This window comes from Cupressus sempervirens, chromosome 5 (genome assembly GCF_028749045.1).
Source record: "Cupressus sempervirens isolate cs-2001-9-10 chromosome 5, ASM2874904v1, whole genome shotgun sequence".
In the NCBI taxonomy this organism is placed as follows: Eukaryota; Viridiplantae; Streptophyta; class Pinopsida; order Cupressales; family Cupressaceae; genus Cupressus; species Cupressus sempervirens.
The window spans coordinates 69848520-69870010 of record NC_143122.1 but is presented as its reverse complement, the minus strand read 5'-3'; the positions used below and the strand labels follow the sequence as shown (position 1 = coordinate 69870010).

The following is a 21491-nucleotide window of genomic DNA, read 5'->3' as shown; positions in this document are numbered from 1 at the left end:
TATAATCTCTTAGTCCCTCACCTAATCATCTTTACACAAAATGGTCTTCTTTCTGCAATCAATACTAGTTCTATGAGAGCCAAGCCAATCCATACCTAAAACCACATCATAAGAACCAAGAGGGATGACCCAAAGGTTGGCCAACGTGTAAAACCCTCCTAGGTTTAGTTCACACTACTACACTAAGGAATCTGTGGAAACCCTAGCGCCTAAGGCTAGTTCCACTTGCCAACCCAAGCCTTGCTTTACTGCCTCTAGCTTACATATAGCAACTATGGATGGTGAAATAAAAGAGTCCATAGCACCTAAATCAAACAAGATGGAGAGAGGTGTACCTCAAGTAGCTCCCATAGTCTCAACCATAGTCCCCTAATGATCTACTTAATAGTGGTCCACCGCTACAAATACTCTGTAAGCTCTACCTGCATCTCCAACTGTAAGCTCAAATGCAATTGGCCTAGAACCTGAATAGTGAGATGTACTTTATGGGTAGTTAGTTGCAATATGCCCAAACTATCCACAAGAATAAAATTTTGTGTCTCTACCAAATCCCTTTCTTATTGGAGGTACACTCGACTATTAGTGGTTATTCCCTACTAGCAAAAGACTGGTTTCTCTGCATAGGCTGAGTGTTCTGATTTTTCCTATTGTGTTGTGAGTTATGGTAGTTCCTAGAGTTGGAAATGCCACCACCACTCTATGTCTGAGGGTATGATCCCTTTTGTTGCTGAGGTTGTTAATGGTTTTGATTTCCCTTAAGATAAGGGGGTTTCCTATTTCCCCCTAAGTTCTAGTTACCCTTGGATCCTGATGTTGTAGGTGCTCCCACAAAGCCACCATGTCCTAGAGTAACACTTTGCTCTACAAGTATGACTCGTTGTACCACATCTTTGAGGGTTTTAGGTTCAAACACCTTAACACCCCCAACTATATAGTTATTCAAACCTCTGATAAAATGTTGTGCTAACTATGGCGAGCTATCATTGATCCCCACATAGGGCATGAGCTCATAGAATTTATGCTCATACTCAACTACAGTCATAGTGAACTATTTCAGGTTGTGGAATTCATCTACTCTCTACTAATGTCATTCCTCTGGTAGGAATCTCTCACGCAATTTTTTCAAAAATAATTCCCATGTGATAGTGTTCATGTCTATACCCAGCTTCTTCTCTTCAATAGTCCATCATGTGGCTCCAAAGAGTTATAGGTTGGTGATGAAAAACCTTGCTTTGATATTAGAGTCAAAGTCTTGTATAGAAAAATACCTATCTAGAGCAATAAGCCACTGCTTGGCTACATAACCTGAACCTAGCCCATTAAAAGCTTTGACCTTAGACCTCTAAAGGTCTTTCATCTAAGCAGCTACAACTAACCTATGTCTATTAATGTGAGTGTCCCTTCGAGGACTCATGGACCTATGTCTTTCACCATTCCCTGCATCACCTCGTGAAGGAGGTAGGTGATCCATGATGGTCCTTATCATTTTTCAAAAGTCAACTTCCTCTGAATCTGCCCAATTCTCTCTATTATGTTCTTTCTTACTTTTCTCTTGAACATGACTATCTAGAATAGGTTAATGCACACTAGCATCCCTACCTCACCCTCAGCTTTTACTACAGCCTAATGTACAACCTCTAATTTTAGATCTCATCCCTGATACCATCCTACAATAATATCTAAGATAACAAGATGTTATAATAATCATAAAAACATACTAATATAAGGCATACATATAAGAAACATGTTTTGAATATAGTATAAGATCAATTTCAGTTTTGCCTATTTCTAGGTTTGATTATGTTTTAGTTTGAAGTTCAAGTGTTTCAAGTTTGTAATAAATACAGATCATAGTTTAAGTTTTGTTTTAGTTCAACTAGTTATCAACTAGTGGTGTTCCAGTATACCCAAAACTCCCTATGTAGAAAATTGGGCTTTGATAGGTACCATCCCCACTATGGTTTTCCCTTGGCTAGGATTTCTCCAGTTAACAAATAATGGTGTTATGAGTTACATTGATTTACTATTACGTTTACTTTTTAGTTTAATCACATGTGCATGTTTTAAGATTATAAAATATATCCATAGTTGGGTAATAGTTTGTAAATGTTTGGACTTATCCTTAAGAGCGTGTGAACAATCGATGCCCTTTTCTTGGGTTATGGCTTATTCTTCCAAAGCAGGACCTATAATGTAATTAAATGTCTAACTAGCTGACTTGTGGCTTAGATGGCTATATAATAACTTGGATTTGATGTAGGAAAGCAATATGACATTTGATAGAAAAGTAAAGGACAACATGAGAATTCAAGCTTTGACTATAATATTGTAATTCCTTTGTATAAGGCTACAACCTAGAAGGCCTAACAACTAGGCATGTTGGTTGTTGTTTATCATGTGTAATCCATCAGTAAATCTATAAATTCCGAGGTCTCTTTTGCTGCAATTTTGTGTTTACTTATGTTTGTACTCTTGGAAAGGTGTTAGTAGGTTTGAGTTGATTCTGTTGAAAATAATTGATTAATTGTGTATTATCTTTGATGTTATACAAAATGTCATATCATTGCTAGTCAGTGTATGTTGAGCTCACTAGGGTGATGAAGATAGTTTCTTGTGTCTACCGAGTATTCTAGAGTTTTCCAAGTTTAGAAGACACTATCTACTGAGTTCACTCGGCCGTGAAAGGAAAGTCTATAGAAGTTGAGTGTTAACTGAGCTCACTCGCCTAAAGAAGAAAATGTTGGATGGAACTAGTGTTAACTAAGTTCACTTGATTACTAAAGGAACTTTGTAAATATGCAATGTTAACTAAATTCATTTGATTAACACAGGAAAATTGTTTCTAAGTTAGTGTCTACCAAGCATGGTTGGCTAATGAAGCATTTTCTTATTTTGGCATATTGAGTTCAATTGATTTAGTATTTGGTTCTATCTGACTGAGAAGATGAATATTAAGTATTCTAAGCCAACTTGACAATGTGTAAGATATAAATATAAGTTCAAGTTGAGGATTGAATGTGTGAAACATAACAGAAGATTTGATGATTCTTAGAGGAAGTGAATTAGAAGGATAAGGAGAATATCCTTGTTGAGTTTCAAAGATACATTCGATCAAGAAGAATCAAGTATTCAAGCAGAATTGAGATTTGTAATTAGCAATTTAGTTGCATCAAAAATCAAGTCATCTCATTGTTACTTTCCAACTATTGTAGCAATGATCTAAATCTCTTAAAAGAGTTGGCTTAATAGCTATTTGTAAATCCTCTAACAAGGTGGCATTTCTAGACTAAAGTGTCTAAAGACCTCTAACAAGGTCACTCCTAATAGGGTGATTAAATCATCTAACAAGGTCACACCTAATAGTGTGTTTTGTAATCTTTAACAGGATTGGCTCCTAATAGGACTCACTTCATAAGAGTGAAAATTAGTAACTAGTTGGAATTGGTAGTTTTTCCCAAATTGGGTGTCTACATTAAATCTTAGTGTCACTTGTGTTCATGCTATTTTTTTTATGTGTATGCAACTAATTTATTTTTTAAGTTAATGACATTAATTTTAGTATATTCAGTTATTGTCAAGTTACAACAGTTGCTAGTATAAATTGAGTGCATGTGTGTTTGTCAAGTTACAATAGAATATAATTTAATCAAAGTCTTAATTTGTATTGACATCTAAGGGATCTAGGATTTATTTTTATAGTAACTGATTCACCCCTCCCCTCTCAGTTACTCCTCTTATATTTCTAGCAACTGGTATTAGAGATTTTGGTGCTTGGAGAAAAGGTTTAAAAGACCTAAGCTAAAAATCAGGATGTCTTACAGAAGGGAGATCCCAAAGTTGAACAAAGTCAACTTCAAGGCATGGAAAGAACTCATGAGGCTACACTTGGAAACCATTGGAGATTTAGGGCTAAAGTATCTAGATGCCAAATACAAGGCTCCTACTGGAACTATGACCATTGAAGAAATTGCAAAGAAGAAGAGTCATAATATCATGATGATTGATATTGTTTCATCTCTCAACTATGTCGAATTTGATGAGGTCAAAGATTGTAGAACTGCTTATGAAATATGGATATAAAAGCCATCTATGGAGGAGATGATAATGTTAGGAGAGCCAAAGAAAAAAGTCTTAGAGAACAATTTCATCAAGATGAAAATGAGAGAGGATGAAAACATTGCAAAATATGTTAAAAGAATCCAAGCTAGTGTCAGTGCTATCATAGCCTCTGGAGGAACAATTGAAGATGTAATAGTGGTAAGCAAGGTACTCAAAACCCTTCTTCCTACATATGCAATCAAAGTGTCTTCTATTTAAGAAATGAGATGTGATCCAAATGGAAATATAATTTTGGATCCTTTAGTTGGAAGATTGACAGTATTTGAACTAGATAACTATGACAATTATACTCATAGTTTTAGCAGTCTTGAGTCTACATTTGAAGCCAAGGTATCACTCAAGAAGAAAGCTAAAAGATCTAAAAGAGAACAATCTGAAATTGAAGAGGAAGACAATTCTGACAGTGATCTTGAAGCCATTGAAGCATTGTTTGCAAAAAGATATCCCAAAGGCAGAGGAAAGTATAAAGGTGAGATTCCTCTAATCTACTTCTCTTGTGAAGAAGTTGGACACATGGCTACAAGGTGCCCAAATAGAGAAGACAAAGATAAAAAGAAACATGGCAAGTATAAAGACAAGGATTTTAAGAACTTCAAGGACTATAGGGACAAAGGTAAGAAAACTCATTTTATGGCTAAAGATTCAAATAATAGTGAAGATGATGAAATAGTTTATATTGTTGTAAAATATGAATCTGATGATGAAGGAGATAAAATGACACTTATCTCTCATATTAGAAAAAATGATACATGGGTTATTGATAGTGGTTTCTCACATCATATGATTAGTGATAAAACAAAATTTGAACACATGAAACATTATGATGATAGTAGTGTGAGATTTTGGAAACAATGAACCTTGTTGCATAAAGGGAAAAAGTTGTATCTCACTAACCAATGAACTTAGATGTGGCAATTATTATTGGATTGAAAGGCTAAAGCATAATCTACTAAGTGTGGCATAGTTGAATAACATTGGATTTAAGGTGGAATTCATTAATGGGTAGGCCAAGCTGCTAGATGGAAAAGGAAATCTGGTTGGGTCTGGCAAACAAACAAAAGGTAACCTATTCTACCTAAATCTCAGTTAAAGTTCATGTTTTATTGCTCAAGTAGAAGAAAGTTGGTTATGGCATAAAAGGTTGTGTCATCTGAACTTTGATAGTATGGTCAAGATAAGCAAAAACAGAAGAGTAAGAGGTATTCCTAGTTTAAGGAAACCTGATATGGGTCTATGCAAAAATTTTCAAATTGGTAAGATGGGAAAGACAAGTTTGAAAACCAAATACTATCATTCAGAAGAAGTCTTGGAGCTAGTACATACAGACTTATGTGGACCTATCGAAATAGAGAGCTACAATGGAGATAAGTATTTTATTCTATTTGTTGATGATTATTCTATAATGATGACTATAATGTATCTAAAAGAAAAATCTGAAGCTAAATGGTATCTGACAAGAGTAGAGAAAGAAACTGGAAAGAAGCTAAATGCTTGAGATTAGATAGAGGAGGTGAATTCATTTCCAATTAGTTCAATGAATTCAGCATTGAAAAAGGAATTAAGAGACAAGTATCAGCCCCTAGTACACTTCAATGGAATGGTATAGCTGAAAGAAGGAACAAATCCATCATGGATTGTGCAAGAACCTTACTAATAGAAAAGGGTGTTGCAATCAAATACTGAAAGGAAGCAATCAGTACTGCAATGCATACCTTGAATAGAGTACAGTTGAAAAAAGACTCAAATCAAACTCCTTATGAAATATGGTATGGCTACAAACCTAATGTAAGTCACTTGAAAGTATTTGGTAGAAAATGTTATATCTTGAAAGAATCTAGGAAAGGTAAATTTGATGTCAAAGGTGATGAAGGCATATTCCTAGGATACTCCTGCAGAACTAAAGCATACAAATGTTTGAATCTAACTACTCATAAAATCATAGAAAGTGCACATGTAAGAATTGATGAATTTGTCGAAAAGAGTGAAGAGGAAAGTGGCAAAGAACCTAAGGATTATAAAAGGTTTGTCTACTATGAACCTAATACATTGCCAAATCTATTTGGAAATCAAGAGGCCTCACCTCCTGAGTCCCCAAAATCTTCAAAAGCTACCGAGTTGCAACCAATGCAACCCAAATTACAATCTGAAGGACCTGAGTCACAGTCAGAAGCTAATGAGCTAGTACCTAAAACAAACTGAGTTAGATGGACTTGAGTCACAGACAATGGGACCCGAGTTTGATATAGAAGATCATGAAGAAGTTAGTGGAACATATTCTAAATCCAAAGTACCTATGTTAGCAAGATATGTCAGAAGGCACCATGCACCTGATCAGATCATTAAAAACAAGTCAAACGGAACAATGACAAGAAACAAATTGAAAGGTACATGTTTGCTTGCTAAATTTCAACCTAGAAATGTTAAAGATGTTTTGGATAACGAAACTTGGATTGAAGCTATAAATGAAGAAATAGAACAGATAGAGAATAATAAGAATTAGTCTCTTGTTCCTAGACCCAGGGATAAAACTGTAATTGGCACAAAGTGGCTATTCAGAAATAAGCTAAATGAAGATGGAAATTTTTCAAAAAATAAAGCAAGGTTATTTTGTAGAGGTTATTCTCAAGAAGAAAGTATTGATTATGGTGAAATTTTTGCTCATGTTGCAAGATTAGAAGGTGTTAGAACTTTACTAGCATATGCAACACACGAAAGATTTAAAGTTTATCAAATGGATGTAAAATGTGCATTCTTGAATGAAATTCTTGATGAGGAAGTCTACATAAAACAACATGAAAGTTTTGTAGATCCTATTGACAGAGATATGGTTTGCAAATTACACAAAACATTGTATTGTCTCAAGCAAGTTCCCTAAGCTTGGTATGAAAGACTCCATAACTACTTGATACAGATTGGTTTTGAAAGAATAAATGATAACAGCGGTCTGTCTATCAAAAAAAGAACAAACAAGAAGATTGTGCTGGTAGAAATATTTGTGGATGACACTTTATTTACAGGAAATAATGACTTATGCAAGACATTTTCAGAAGAGATGAGTATAGAATTTGAGATTTCAATGTTTGGAGAGATTAAAAAATTTGTTGGATTGTAGATCCTAAAGAAGAAAGATGACATCTATATTACTCAATCCAAATATATCAAGGAGATACTAAAGAAGTTTGGAATGAAAGATTCAAAACTTGTTGGAACACCTATGTCTATTGGACATGAGATTTCCAAAAATGATGATTCCGAAGAGGTAAATCAAACCACATACAAATCAATTGATTGGAAAATTGCAATATGTAGTGCACACAAGGCCTAATATTGCATTAGCAATTTGTATAGTGGCAAAATTCTTAGCAAATCCCAAAAACAATGACATGGTGGCAATCAAAAGAATCATGAGATATCTAAAAGGTACTAAAGACTATGGATTATGGTATAAAAAAGGAGGCAATTTGGATTTGAAAGCATTCATAGATGTTGATTGGGTAAGAAGTGTTGATGACAGAAAGAGCACAAGTGGTGGAGCATTATGTCTTGGTAAAAGACTAGTATCTTGGACAAGCAAGAAGAATTGCATTTCTCAATCCACAGCATAAGCAGAATATGTGACAACAACAATTAATTGTTCCAATGTTGTTTGGTTTAAGCAATTGTTGGTAGGTATGAAGATAGAAATCAAGGATCTAGTGGTTATCTTATGTGATAACACTAGTGCAATTAATATATCCATGAATCCTCTGATGCATACCAAAACCAAGCACATTTCTATAAAATATCATTTTTTGAAAGAATTGGTACAAGATAAAGAGGTAAGATTGGAATATGTAAATACTAAAGAGTGAATTGCAGATATATTCACTAAACCATTACTTAAGGATACACTTTCGTATCTAAGAGGTAAGTTATGGGTCATTCCCCTACTTGAAGCTCACTAACTATTGTTTAGTGATGCATCAACCAAACCATGTTGAAGATTAGACAATTGATGCAGTATTGTCAAGACACATTACAAATGAATCAGTACATGAGGTACATTGATATTCACTGAATGTTGTCTTTGGCATGAGATGTCAAAGAGGGAGAAATTTTTTGTCATATCTTATAGAAATTTTATTACTTCAAAGATGTCAAAGAAGGAGAACTTGGTATGATATCAAAGAATGAAAGTTTTCTATCAAAAGAAGATGTTGAAGTCAGAGTTTTGCTGACAAAGGGAGAAACTAAAGGCAGAGGGAGTTCACACTGATAAAGGGAGCTCTCATAGATGAGAATCAAAATGAAACTAAGGAAATGTTTCTTACTTTATTCTTACTCTAAAAATTTCATTGTATTATGACATGTTGTGTTCTCATCAATGCCAAACAAGGAGATTGTTGAAAACAATTGATTAATTGTGTATTGTCTTTGATGTTACACAAAATGTTATATCATTGTCATTCAGTGTATGTCGAGCTCACTCAGACAATGAAGATAATTTCCTAGTGTTTGTCGAGCATTCCAAAGTTTGTCAAGTTCAAAAGATAGTGTCCACCGAATTCACTCAATCATCAAAGAAAGTTTGTAGAAGTTGAATGTTAACCGAGCTCACTTAGCTAATGAAGAAGATGTTGGATGAACCTAGTGTTAACCAAGCTCACTTGTCAAATGAAAAAGATATTGGATGGAACCAATGTTAAACAAGCTCATTTAGTTACCAAAGAAACTTTGTAAATATGCAGTGTTAACCGAGTTCACTTGGTTAACACAGGAAAATCGTTTCTAAGTAAGTGCTTACTAAGCATGATCAACTAACAAAAGATTTTCTTGTTTTGGCATATTGAGTTCAATTGATTTAGTTGTTAGTTCTAGCGAACTAAGAAGATGAATATTAAGTATTCTAAGGTGACTTGACAATATGTAAGATATAAATATAAAGTCAAGTTGAGGACTGAATGTGTGAAACATAACAAAGATTTGATGATGCGTAGAGGAAGTGAATTAAAAGGATAAGCAAAATATCCTTGTTGAGCTGCAAAGATACATTCGATTAGGAAAGATCAAGTATGCAAGTCAAAATTGAGATATGTAATCACCAATTCAGTTGTATTAGAAATTAGATCATCTCATTGTTACTTTCTAACCATTGTAGCAGTGATCTAAATCTCTTAACAGAGTTGGCTTTACAACTATTTGTAAATCCTCTAACAAAGTGACATTTCTAAATTGAAGTCTCTAAAGACCTCTAACAAGGCCACTCCCAATAGGGTGATTAAATAATCTAACAAGGTCACACCTAACAGTGTGTTTTGTAACCTAAAGGTTGGCTTCTAACAGAACTCACTTTAGAAAAGTGAAAATTAGTAACTAATTGCAATTAGTGATTTTTCCCAAATTGGGTTTCCACGTTAAATCTTAGTGTCACTTGTATTCATGCTCTTTTTTTTTATGTGTATACAACGAAGTTAATCTTAAAGTTAATCACATTAAGTTTAGTATATTTAGTTATTGTCGAGTTACAACATTTGCTAATATAAACCAAGTGCATGTGTGTTTGCCAAGTTGCAACAAAATACAATTTAATCAGAGTTTTGATTTGTATTGACATCTAAGGGCTCTTGGATTTATTTTTGTAGTAATTGATTCACCTCTCCCCTCTCAGTTATTCCTCTTATATTTCCAACAAAATCTAGTCCACTTAGGCCTCCTATCATCCCTTGTGTCACACCCCATACCAAAGAACAAACGGAAGCACTAACAAACAACTCATTTCTTTCTTTGCATTCTCCTTCTATGAACTACTCTCCTCCCTCATTCCTCCATCCTTCCTCTATTTCTCCACTTCTATTTTGTTGTCCTCTTCTATTTTCTTCTCAACATTGTTCCTCCTTTAACTGAAGGTTTCTTTGTATGAGTTGGCAACCACCTTCCTCAACATTCACATCTCTTTATATTGTTTCTACTTGTAACTATTACCATCACTTGATCTTCATTTTTATCATCCATCCAACACTTGCAATCTTTGCCATTTACTTTGGAAGACCTAGGTGAGATTCGAATAGATATCACAATATTAACAATGTGTTTGCAATTGTAGTTGAGCCCCCTCACTATGCTAACTTATTTATTTATAAAGGAATTTATAAATTTAATAATTTGGTATAATTATTCAATTTTAGAAAAATAGAAGGAAAAAAGTTGAATTAATTAATCAAATATTTTCATTTAACTAATAAGAAAGAAGAGGAATAATTCAATTAAACATAATTAATTAAATTATATTGCTAAAGCATAGTTACATGACAATTTTGTGTGTATATACTACTAGAATTAATATTCACAAAAGTGGTGCAACTAATAGATATAAATGCATTTATAGGCATATACATTTTCACTATTCAAATGTATAATAATAATTGTAGTTTTAATGTCACATTCAATGAGTGATATTATAAGTTTCTAATAGAATATTCTTGAAGTATAGATTGATCATGGTATTATGAAATCGATTAAATTTTATTATTTTCTTCATTTCTTTGTGAACTTCCAATTTTACTAATGACATGTATTAAAGATCTTTAATATATATTATAAATACCTTGCTCGTGTTTTAATATAAATATTTGAAATCTTTCTATTTATTATAATTTTCTATATTATAATATAAATTATTAAATTCTCCCTATTTATTATTACTTCCATTATTTTAAACTATACCTTAAAATTGCCTTCAGAAAATCATCACTGAAATGCATCCCTTGCCTTCAATCCTAAAAACCTTGGTGAAATATGGATAGTAAGCTGATCCCGCGTAAATAGCGGTAAATGAAGATGGGTAAGGATTGGGAGTGAGTAGAATATCACTATTACAACTATGCACTGATGGTGTTTCATTGTGCAAGTCAAGAGTGATATGAGGTGAAAACAGATTCTTATCCTTAGATTTCAATCTAAAATGTCCTTAGATTTCAATGAAAACAGAGGTGAAAGCATAAGAGAAATCCTTAGATTTCAATCTAAAATGTCCTGAGATTTCAATGAAAACAGAGGTGAAAGCATAAGAGAAATCCTTAGATTTCAATCTAAAATGTCCCCTTATTCTTTATACTTAAGAACATCCATAACTTTGATCTCTGCAAGTACTCTTTGCAAACACAAATAGGAGCTCTTAACAATCAACTGAAGCAACAATACCCTGCACTCGCTTGAAACTTCGAAAGCATCAAAGTTTGGAGGTGGCTAATTTAATCAAGTCCTTTCTCAGCAATTTTCCTGCTGCATTTTTTGGAATCTCGTTCACAAAATCCACACGACGAATCTTTTTGTATGGTGCCACCTACAAACACAAACCCCTCCAAAAACTTCAAACAATGCAGAAAAATATTACATATTCGAACAGAAACCCCAAATGTTTTCATGCTTATACATAATTAGTTCAAAATGCAAGCTACCTTTTTAGCCACAAATTCAATAACAGTGGCTTCAGATAATCTGCTGCCTGGTTTCCTTACTATGTATGCCATTGGAACCTGCCCTGCTTCTTTGTCTGGAAGCCTGTAACAGCCACCAAAAAAGAAAATCTATAACATTATCTGAAATTCTGGAATTGGACTAAATCGGAAGAGTGAATATATTATGCAACACAATCATTCCCAATCCAAAAAGTTAAAATGAATTTTCTACCTTAATCTCTTACTCCCGTCATTTCCATAATGCTATTCACAATGGCTACGAATATCCTGGCTGAAAGTTGAATCCAAAAGTTCTAAAAAGTGGCAGAAAAGGGTCCATATCCCAGTTATGATGTTATAATGTTTCCCTCTGTATTGTATAATAGAGTTTTCAGTTCATTCATATACAGCTGCAATTTGTGTGTGGTTAAGGTGGCTTTGTGTAGATCTGGAGCAACCTTTACTGCAGTGCTATTCTTCATCAGTGATGGAGTACAATGTCAATGACATTGCATTACCAAAACACAGTGAGAACATTATCGTCAGTTCTCTAAGAATAACTTTGTTTCTTTAATTAATGTGATTCAGGGAGAGAGGGCCATGATTACCGATTTGACAAAATGTTCAATTGAGAAATGTGCTTGAATTATGGAATATACATTGTTTTCCGAATTTTTAGCATTTTGCTATCATCATGTTTTTGACCGTTTACTGGATAATACGTGCACTCTGACAATGAAAATAATAAAAAATTGTAATTTGTATTTAGATTCAGTTCTTAATTTTTTTGAACGATACTAAGTAAAGGCCTTTTGTTCATTGTAATCCCCAGAATACATCCTTACATTTCGTACCACCCCTGTTCTGAAAACCTGTGGGGCATAGCAAAAATTAGAAGAATGTCTTCTAATCTTTATAGGAATACCAGGACACACAACTTTTATAGCTCTAGAAGGATAAGATATAACTAGAAAGGCAGAAATTTTCTCATACTTTCCATGAAAAGATTCAGATAGACACTCGCAAAAATCTCCAAGAATCTACGAATATGGAACATCTAAAATATACAATTCAAAATATAGAGAAGAAAAACGTTCTCTCTTTGGATCTGTATGTCGCATATGAAATATCTTAAGTATATTAAGTTTTAACACAATACATGCCATTCTCTTTTCTTTAAATTCTTCAGACGAGGTTAGATTCAAATGAATTCAAAGGCCATTGCTACTTACGGTATTACTGCAGCATCTGCAATCTCAGGGTGAGAAAGTAGAAGTGCTTCTAGTTCAGCAGGAGCAACCTGTATCGAAAATGAAATTGTAATCTTTTGGTTAAAGGTGAAGTTTTTAATTTATTGAATCCATTGAAAATTTGCAAGACAAAATGGAAGTTAACAAGTCATTCTTCAGAAATAAAGCCATACCTGGTAACCTTTATATTTAATCAATTCTTTCAGTCTGTCGACTATAAAGATGTAGCCTTCGTCATCAATGTAACAGAGATCACCTGTTCGTAGCCAGCCATCTTTGTCTAAGGCCGCAACAGTAGCTTCCGGATTGCTGAAATAACCTGCAATTTGATGAGACAATATGTTCTTGAGTTATTTGAACATCAGAAATTCACTTCTTAGGGTTGGTATTTCTTCCAAGCAATCTGGTTTAAGAATCTCAATACTGTTAAATTTAAATCAGGGTCTGCAAGCAGCAACACACACGAATTTTAATTATGTTTGCTTAACTTGTTTTAATCCGCAACATAGGGTTGCAGGTGGTCTTTGTACCCAAAACATGCAAGTTTCTCGGATATCAGGGAACAGTTAAGTTCATGCTCCAAACTTGCCTCAACATTTCTAGTAAGTTAAATCTTAAGGAACTTGGAAGTACAGTTCTATCCATATAAACTTTTTAGTGCAAAAGCTCAACAATGAAAAGATGCAATTTTTTCTTTTTTCACTTCTCCGAGTGCCTCGCGACCAAACCACTGACTAGTGACTAGCAATTTTTGCTACTTCCAGTTCCATAGATTGACACAAACTAATTATTTCAATTGGCAATCTCTCTGATTTTGTGCCACTTCTCCAACAAGAATGACTTTTAACAATTTACGACCCTTGTAAATTTCCAAATTGACTGCAAGTCAATGTTATTGCGCTCCTGGATATTTCAATAATAGAGGATTTCTATAAGCACTCAATATTTCATTTAGATATTTATTCCTCTACATTAAAGTTCTTCATACTGGTGTGCCTTTAGGTGGCTTACTTTAGTTACCAGGTTTAACTTTTGGAGTGCTCTACGTGGATATGTATGCATATTTATAGCTTTGGATTGTGTGAGAGGTTGGCTCTAGTTGATATTTCCCTCATTCAGATCGAAATGTGGCTGCTTGCAACACTCTTACCTTTCATAACGAATGGTCCACGAAGCCACAACTCTCCTCTTTGACCTGGAGGCAGAGGATTTCCAGAATCAGGATCGACAACTTTTGCTTCAGTACTTGCAGATAGCATGCCAGCAGTTCCATAGTGTCTACTTTCTTCCTGGTTGTCAGTGGATGCTCCTATTCCTGCTGTTTCCGTCAGTCCATAGCCCTGCAACAATAAAAGGTCAAAGTATTTCAGGAGAAAAGTTGAGAAACTTGGAAAGCTAGAAAGATGATCAGGACACTCATTTCACCTAACCTAAAAACCGAGCATATGATCATCTGTTTCTACTAGAAAATCTCGTGTGTCTAAGCCTGAGGAGCTGATTGCCCTCTTTGTTCCCAGGGCGATAGAATGGAAACTCTGAAAGAGAAAATAAATAAATGTATAATTATTTAATTATAACTTTCCACTGTTTCCATGATAAACTCCATCGTGCTATAGAACCTAGCACCTTTCCAAGTGACCTGACAAAACCCTACCCTTGAACCGTTGGGATTATCTCAACAGGATTCAGATATTTCTGAATAAGCGTAAGCCTGTATTGCCTATACACTATATCAATTTATTCAATGAATAGATATAGTTTCTGCAATAGTTACTAAGTTCTGGACAAATCTGGCAGAGATTCTATAAAGCATGAGATTTCTGGGTTGAGGGAAAGTTGTGCAAATTACCCTCCACTGTGACTACGGGTGCTGAACCTGTCAAAAGTCACCAACGCCTGTCACTTACACTGCTCATTGCCTCCACGCCATTAAGTCCTTCCCATCCCTAAAAAGTTTCTGATTTACATCACCACTCAAAACATTAAAAAACAGGTTTTCCCTTTTCTTTGCCTTGTGGTATGCGGGCACTTATCATGGTTTATTTATATTTCCACGGGGGTTAATTTTCCTGAATACTTATGCTGTTTGATGTCTCTGCTCAGCTTTAAGTTTCACCTTTGATCATGGCAGGGTCCCTCTGCCATGACAGCCTTTCGAAGAGTACGTGACAGGGTACAAACAACGTTTCTTTTACGTTTTTTGCGAAGGACATACAACTCTTGTGTGTTCCATGGTTTTAATATTCTTTAAGGATATTCCTTACATCAGGAACCAAAGAATCTTTATAATATGGTCAGAGTAAACCTGCTTACGACCGGCTAATAGGTTAGAAGGAATAAAGCATGGTTATGTTTAATCTTCGTTTGAGACCGGGAAGGTTCAGGGTTAAAACGCCAGCCCCCGGATTAGGATGAACAAGTTGAGCTTGGCCGCGAAAGAGTTTAACATGGGATAAACAAGGACGATCAAAAGTAAACAAGCTCAATATCTTAGCTATTACAACAAATTGGACGAGGATTCCAGCCTTATGAACAGTTACACCCCAGGTAACAAGGAATACATCAAAATGCTTGGCTGGAAATTATCTATCCTCCTCAACCAGCAATCCTAACAACCTGGTTATTTTACCCAACTGAGGAGGAATATGCCAATCTCTGAAACAAGTAGAACCCACAACTTCTTTTCTCATTTACCTGGAAAGAAGGTTCGATTAGTAACATACCCGACTCATTGATAATTCTCATATACCCCTATCCACTGGTAACAAAGGATTATCACGACAAACTACACACAGGGTTTTGAACCAGGGTCATTGTGGAGCTTAGTGCTATACCTTAACTATCAATACCAGACAGATACATTTTTAGTAAAATTTAGTTGTTCAAATTAGTTTCCAAAACCAATATGTTCTGTCTACAAAAGATTGAACTAGGCTTGGATCCCAATTTACACAAACGATAGCGAATCTCTATTTTCCAGAACTACTTATCAGTTTATACCATTTCAAATGGTACTCCATAGTCTAGATGTAGCTGGATTGGCAAGTTTCAGTTAAGCTTGGTCACCTTCTAGGTCTTTTCAATAAAACAATATCAAAGGTAGATTGAAATGCAAGTTGATATCTCCTCAAAACCTTACTGGGCTTCCACAAGGGGGAAATGCTATGCACCAAATTGGCATTATAAACAATTAAATTCATCAAACCTATGCAACAAATTCTCAGTAACTCAAAGAGCAAAAGAAGAAATCGACAAAAACCTGCATTATTGTGACTCCGGGGAACTTGGAAATAAACTCCTCGGTAGACTCCTTGCTGAGAGGGGCTCCGCCACAGATAACATTTTGCAGAGAACTCAAATCAAACCCTTTGGCGGCTTCGGTCTTTGTGAGAGCCAGCAAAATTGGAGGAACCACAGGCAAATAAGTGACTCTATACTTCTGAATAGCTCTTAGCATCTCCCCCAGCTCAAACTTTGACAGCACAACAACGGTAGCCCCAGAACCAAGCAACCCGCAAGCAAAAGCGCATAGGCCATATATATGAAACATGGGCACAGTGCAAAGAAAACAATCATCAGAACTACCGGACAGATTTAGCCTTTTGAGCAAAATACACACCATGGAGATGAGATTTCTATGGGTGGAGATCACTCCTTTACTGAGGCCAGTGGTGCCAGAGGAGTAAAGCAAGGTAGCTGTGTCATCTTGCCTGATCTTTACATCGGGAAAATTCGATGTGTCCGATTGCATAAGGTCCATCAAACACCTTCTGCTGCTGTTGTTGCTGTTTGTTATAAGAACTAGCGGTATGTTGGCCTCTGCTAACTTACCCTCTAGTTCTGGTATTACGAAAGCTAATTTTGCTTTCGAATCCGAGGCCTGTTTGGCGATCTCGCTGGCTGTGTTGAGCGGATTGGTTGTGGTCACTATGGCACCGATCGACATGATTGCCATGCAGATGATTGGGAAGTGCACAGAATTGGGTGAAAGGAGGAGAACTACATCGCCTTTCTTGACCCCTGTTTCCGATAATCCTGCTGCTAAGGATTTCACTCTTCCCCATAGCTGAGAGAAGGTTATTTTCTCGCCTGTGGAGGAATCCACAAGAGCTATTTGTCCTCTGTGAGGAAGTCTTGAGACGAATTTTGGGAGGTCCAGATATTCTTCTTGGGGAAAGTTTATTTGTTTTCTCTTGCTGTAGAAGATGGAATTGGTTTTGCAGAACCCGCTGCGGGAATCGATCTCGTGACCTGTCATTTCTGTAGGGGATGCGGAAGAGTTATTTGTTCTGTTCTTTTTTGGGTTATAGAAAAATGGTGGGGAGATCAGAGAAAACGAGTGTGATCTCTGAGTATCCAGTTCTACGGACGTTAGAAAGCGATTTTGGGGATTGATGAAGGATTAACACCAATTTACTATTTCAAAATGAATTTAGATATTTTTTATTGGTATTGGAAATACACCCACGTTCTTGGATTTGATAACGTGGTTTACAGAAAACTGTGCAGCCCGCCTTTGTTGATTTCAGCAAGCAAGCACAATACAATTCATTTCGATTTGGGCAGGAGGGGGCAAAATTCTGGAAAGATTCTTGTAAGATCAATCTTATTAGATGTATATTTATTTATTTATTTATTTATTTAGTACGGACAAAGTTATGGAATAGAGAACCACTCTTTGGAAAAAGATAGTAGAACGTACTACTGGAAAATAGCACCACCGTCATAGCATTTTCTTTAATAATTATCTGGAAGTAAAATGGTAAAAGGCAGGTGTCTTTTTCAATTTCAAAGAAAAGATTTTTTTTTTAAGGAAATTTTTTTAATTATTATAGTAAAGCTAAAATAAAAGAATGAGAGAAAACAAAATGTTAGGAAGACTTGAGATTATTTTCATATACCTAGGTATTATTCATGTTAAAGAAAATACTTTCTTTTTAAATTTTTTTTTAAATTATTATAGCAAAGTTAAAACAAAAGAATGAGAGAAAACAAAATGTTGGTGAGACTTGAGATTGTTTTTATATACTACAAACAAAAGTATAAAAATAAATAAAGAATATAGTATTTAAGAAAATATATTATTTTATAGATAATGAGAGCTGATTATAATAATATATATTAGTTTAGTGGATTTTAATAGTTTATTGTAATTTAATTTGAGATCTAGTTGACATTGATTTTAAGTTATTTTGTATTATCACAAAATTTGCTTTCTATCTTAAAATATTTTTACCATTCTTCTTATAATTAGCACACACTAGATTATTCCCTGAACACATCATTATCCTTTTTAAATTTCTCAAGCATCTCTTCTCCTCTGAGACCACAAATAGAAAATGTTATGTCCCTCAACAACAAACTCAATTAATCATTTTTTTTTTAAATTCTCACACACAGTCTATTTCATGTACAATTGGTTGTTCTTTTCACACACTAGATAAAAGTTTTAAATTGAGCTTACACTACTCTCTATAGGAGATTGGAATGAACATTAAAGATGGTCTCATATTTTTGGGAAATCTAATGGAGTCGTGCCTAATCCTTTTCTAATATTATGATTATTTATCAAATAAACAATATAGTATACATGTCCTCTTTTCAATTATCTTATGTCTATGCAACAAAAGATCATTTCATATCTTCAACAACCAAGGTCTAAAGGAACCCAACTGCATGGGGTACTAAACTTCATGTGTAAGGAGGTTTTGTTGTTCAAATTTAAGAAAGAAGCTTGTGCTAGAGTATTAAATTTCACCATCTAACACACATTTCTACCCAACTCCACCTTGTCTTGTATTCTTATTAGAATATTAGATTTCTCCATATAAGCATGGGGTTCGCTCAAATCTTGACTCCACAACTCTTGACTCGTGATATGTCATACAATATCTTTGACTAAATCTACAACATTCTAGTCCCTTTTCATTATTCATACCCACCTACCCACTTGCATGCCTAGAATGTCATTTATGTTCATATGGATGACTTATCTTTTATAAGTTTTTTAACAAGAAATAAAGTATCACTTGCTAGAAAAAATGTGGCTCAAATGTCCACCTAGATGTGAAAATAAAAAAGATTTGACCATCATCAATGAGGTAAGTGTTGGAAATCTAGTGGGAAAGTAAGATAGTGAGACAAGGGTGGGGAAGATGAATCAAAATCTGTAAAACTTTTACTACTTCAAACATAAACCATATTCATTCTTGAGTCACCATTCATTTTCCTTAACCTTGTATGTAATCAAATATGCAACTTCGTGAAATATCAAATCTAACATTTACTTTCATGAATAAAACATATAAACACATAATCAACACATAACACTAGATTTGGTAAAACAAAAACCCTCCAAGGTTCAAAGGTAAAATTGTGGTGGGGGTGGCACCCAAAAAATCTTCAGTATTACAACAATAATGTGTGCCTATTAGGGCTACAAAGTTTGATCTACCATGTGAGGGGTCTGCCCCTTTTAAGAGCTTACAAAATGGTTAAGTCTACCTTGATTAAAGGGTTTTAGCTACACAATTAAGTGAGCACTCTGTTAAGATATTTACGTAGGCCTATTAGGACCACTCTGTTAAGAGATTCACCTTGGTACACCTGTTAGAATGTAATAGTACCTTGATCCTTCTATTTACACTTGAATGTTGATGAGAAATCTTCTCTTTCCAATGTGTAATCACCCCTCTATTATTGTTTTGCAATAATTGCTCTCTAGTTCAAAATGTCATTGTGTCAATTTAGGGGTATTACACTCTCTGCACTTCTTAGTCACCTTACTTCACAATTTGTTGATTCACCTTAGCTTCACACATATGTAATCCTTCAACTCTCAACAACAAAATTCTGGCTTGGAATCGTGCTTAAATGTCCATCTTAGATTTTCCTAGATCTCAGGCAACAATCTAGATTCATCCTTTTTTTTGCTTAGTCCTTCTAATTCTTGCATTGGTTGATCACATTGCATAGGGATTAATTATTTGTAATTATATGTGTAATTACCTCCTTGATTAACTCCTTGATCATAAAAACATTTTTCCATCTCAACAAAAAAAGGTTACATAAGAATTTGTGTCATTCCAAATATATATACAAAAAGTGTATAACTAAGCACATATACCTTTCTTATGCTCAATCATGCTTGATCTTCATGTTGTCCCTCGACACATACTATCCTCAACTTCTACTATATTTCATGAATTCTATTGTATTGCTCAACATCTATAACACTCGGCTCATGTGTTACGTCCTATATAACTTGGCAACCACTATATGCTCGGTGACTATTGATTTTCAAGTAGTCACTAGTATATACTTCTTATTTATGTAGCTCGGCCTATATAGAGTAACTCGGTTGTAGTGTTGAATGACCAAATCTACCTTGTAAATGACTAAGTGATTTGCACTAGCTGACAATACTATGATTTCCTTTAGGGTCAATAGTAAGTAGGGTTTTAAATCCTATGAGATACCATACCATTTTGCAAAGAACAATTTTAATTTGTAAAGGATATTTCCTCACACCTTTCAAGTACATATGACCATACATATGCATGTTTTAGGTGTATTAAAAGTTGAACAATGTCAAATAAGTAGGGGCTTTCTCAATTGTGTACCAATAGGGACATTGAACTCATTGTTCTATTCTTTACATATTTTTGAGTATAATGGGTCAAAGAAAAGATGTAATGAGGATTATGGAAAAAAAAAAAAAAAAAAAAAAAAAACACCTTACTAGAGAACTAATTGTGAGCCCTAATCTTCAACCATCCAAATCCAAGAATGAAAATCCTATGGCAATCATCCTTCAATTCCTAATATTATATGTGCTCGCTAATTTGATCAGACAACATCATTGTGATGATTCCGTGTGACCACTTGAAAGAATATTTAGTAGAAATTGGCAAGCTCCCCTAGAACTAAACCTCAAGGGTCCATTCATAATAACATTATCTACATATCCCCTTTGATAAATTATAGGATTTTAACATAGTCAAGGGTAGAGCCCGATCCATAATAATATTGGAAACTACAATTGGAACAATTGTTATGTTGTCATTAATGTCAAACTTTGTTGGTGAGAGATTTACTAATAGTGTAGAGTGCTATATCAATTGATTGATGAAGAGGATTTGAAAAGAGATACAACTAGATGAACTAATAAAGTTGTTGAGTATAGAGGATCAAGTATGTTGAAATTACAATGGACACTTGATCAGTTAGTCTTTGACCAGACAATGTGTTTTTTAATCATTATATGAAGTGAAACAAATGGTTGACTTAATGTATAGAAGAGAAGACAAGAGGTTGAGTTAAATATTAAGCTTGACTGAGTAACAATTTTACTAGGTCAATGAAGCAGAAGATTAAAGAAAACAGTATTAGTCTAGTGTTAGTCATGGCCAAGCAAGATGAAGGAAAATGTAGTAGTGACTGAGTAAGCCAATGTAAGCCAAGCGAGACATAACAGTAGAGGCCAACCAGAAGAACATAGTATTGACCAAGTGTCATCATTTTAATAGTTTGTGAAATAATTGAGTTTTGAGGCCGAAATAATTGAAATTTTTTATTGGTCAAAACACATGAATGATAAGGATTGATGAGCTGGAATATTTAATGCATGAATTGAGGGTGTTATGTGATTAGAGGAAAGGATTTAAAGAGAAGTTTCTAGTAGTTT

The 21491-nt window shown here is 34.6% G+C and overlaps 1 protein-coding gene across 2 annotated transcripts; it reads right to left on the bottom strand.

The window, feature by feature from the left end:
• Positions 1 to 10845: 10845 nt before the first annotated feature.
• On the bottom strand, positions 10846 to 17173 carry LOC149554595 (beta-phenylalanine coenzyme A ligase-like). Of its 2 annotated transcripts, XR_016364390.1 has the most exons (7): positions 16065 to 17173; positions 13956 to 14145; positions 12979 to 13124; positions 12788 to 12855; positions 11788 to 12427; positions 11556 to 11658; positions 11089 to 11440 (listed from the first exon to the last, which is right to left on the bottom strand). XR_016364390.1 is itself a non-coding variant. In XM_089828650.1 (6 exons), the coding sequence occupies exons 1-6, from the start codon at positions 17061 to 17063 to the stop codon at positions 11327 to 11329; spliced, it is 1620 nt and encodes a 539-aa protein (XP_089684776.1). In that variant the 5' UTR covers positions 17064 to 17173; the 3' UTR covers positions 10846 to 11326. The 2 variants fall into 2 exon arrangements, 1 of the variants encoding a protein (XP_089684776.1); XM_089828650.1 differs by lacking the exon at positions 11788 to 12427 and having other exon boundaries at positions 10846 to 11440.
• Between the last annotated feature and the right edge of the window lie 4318 nt (positions 17174 to 21491).

Excerpts from the sequence above, each read along its gene's own strand:
- LOC149554595 (XM_089828650.1), bottom strand. The coding sequence starts at position 17,063 with ATGACAGGTCACGAGATCGATTCCCGCAGCGGGTTCTGCAAAACCAAT. Across the intron at positions 13,125-13,955 it reads TGGACCATTCGTTATGAAAG|GTTATTTCAGCAATCCGGAA; the intron begins GTAAGAGTGTTG and ends ATCAAATTGCAG. Across the intron at positions 12,856-12,978 it reads TTAAATATAAAGGTTACCAG|GTTGCTCCTGCTGAACTAGA; the intron begins GTATGGCTTTAT and ends TTTTCGATACAG.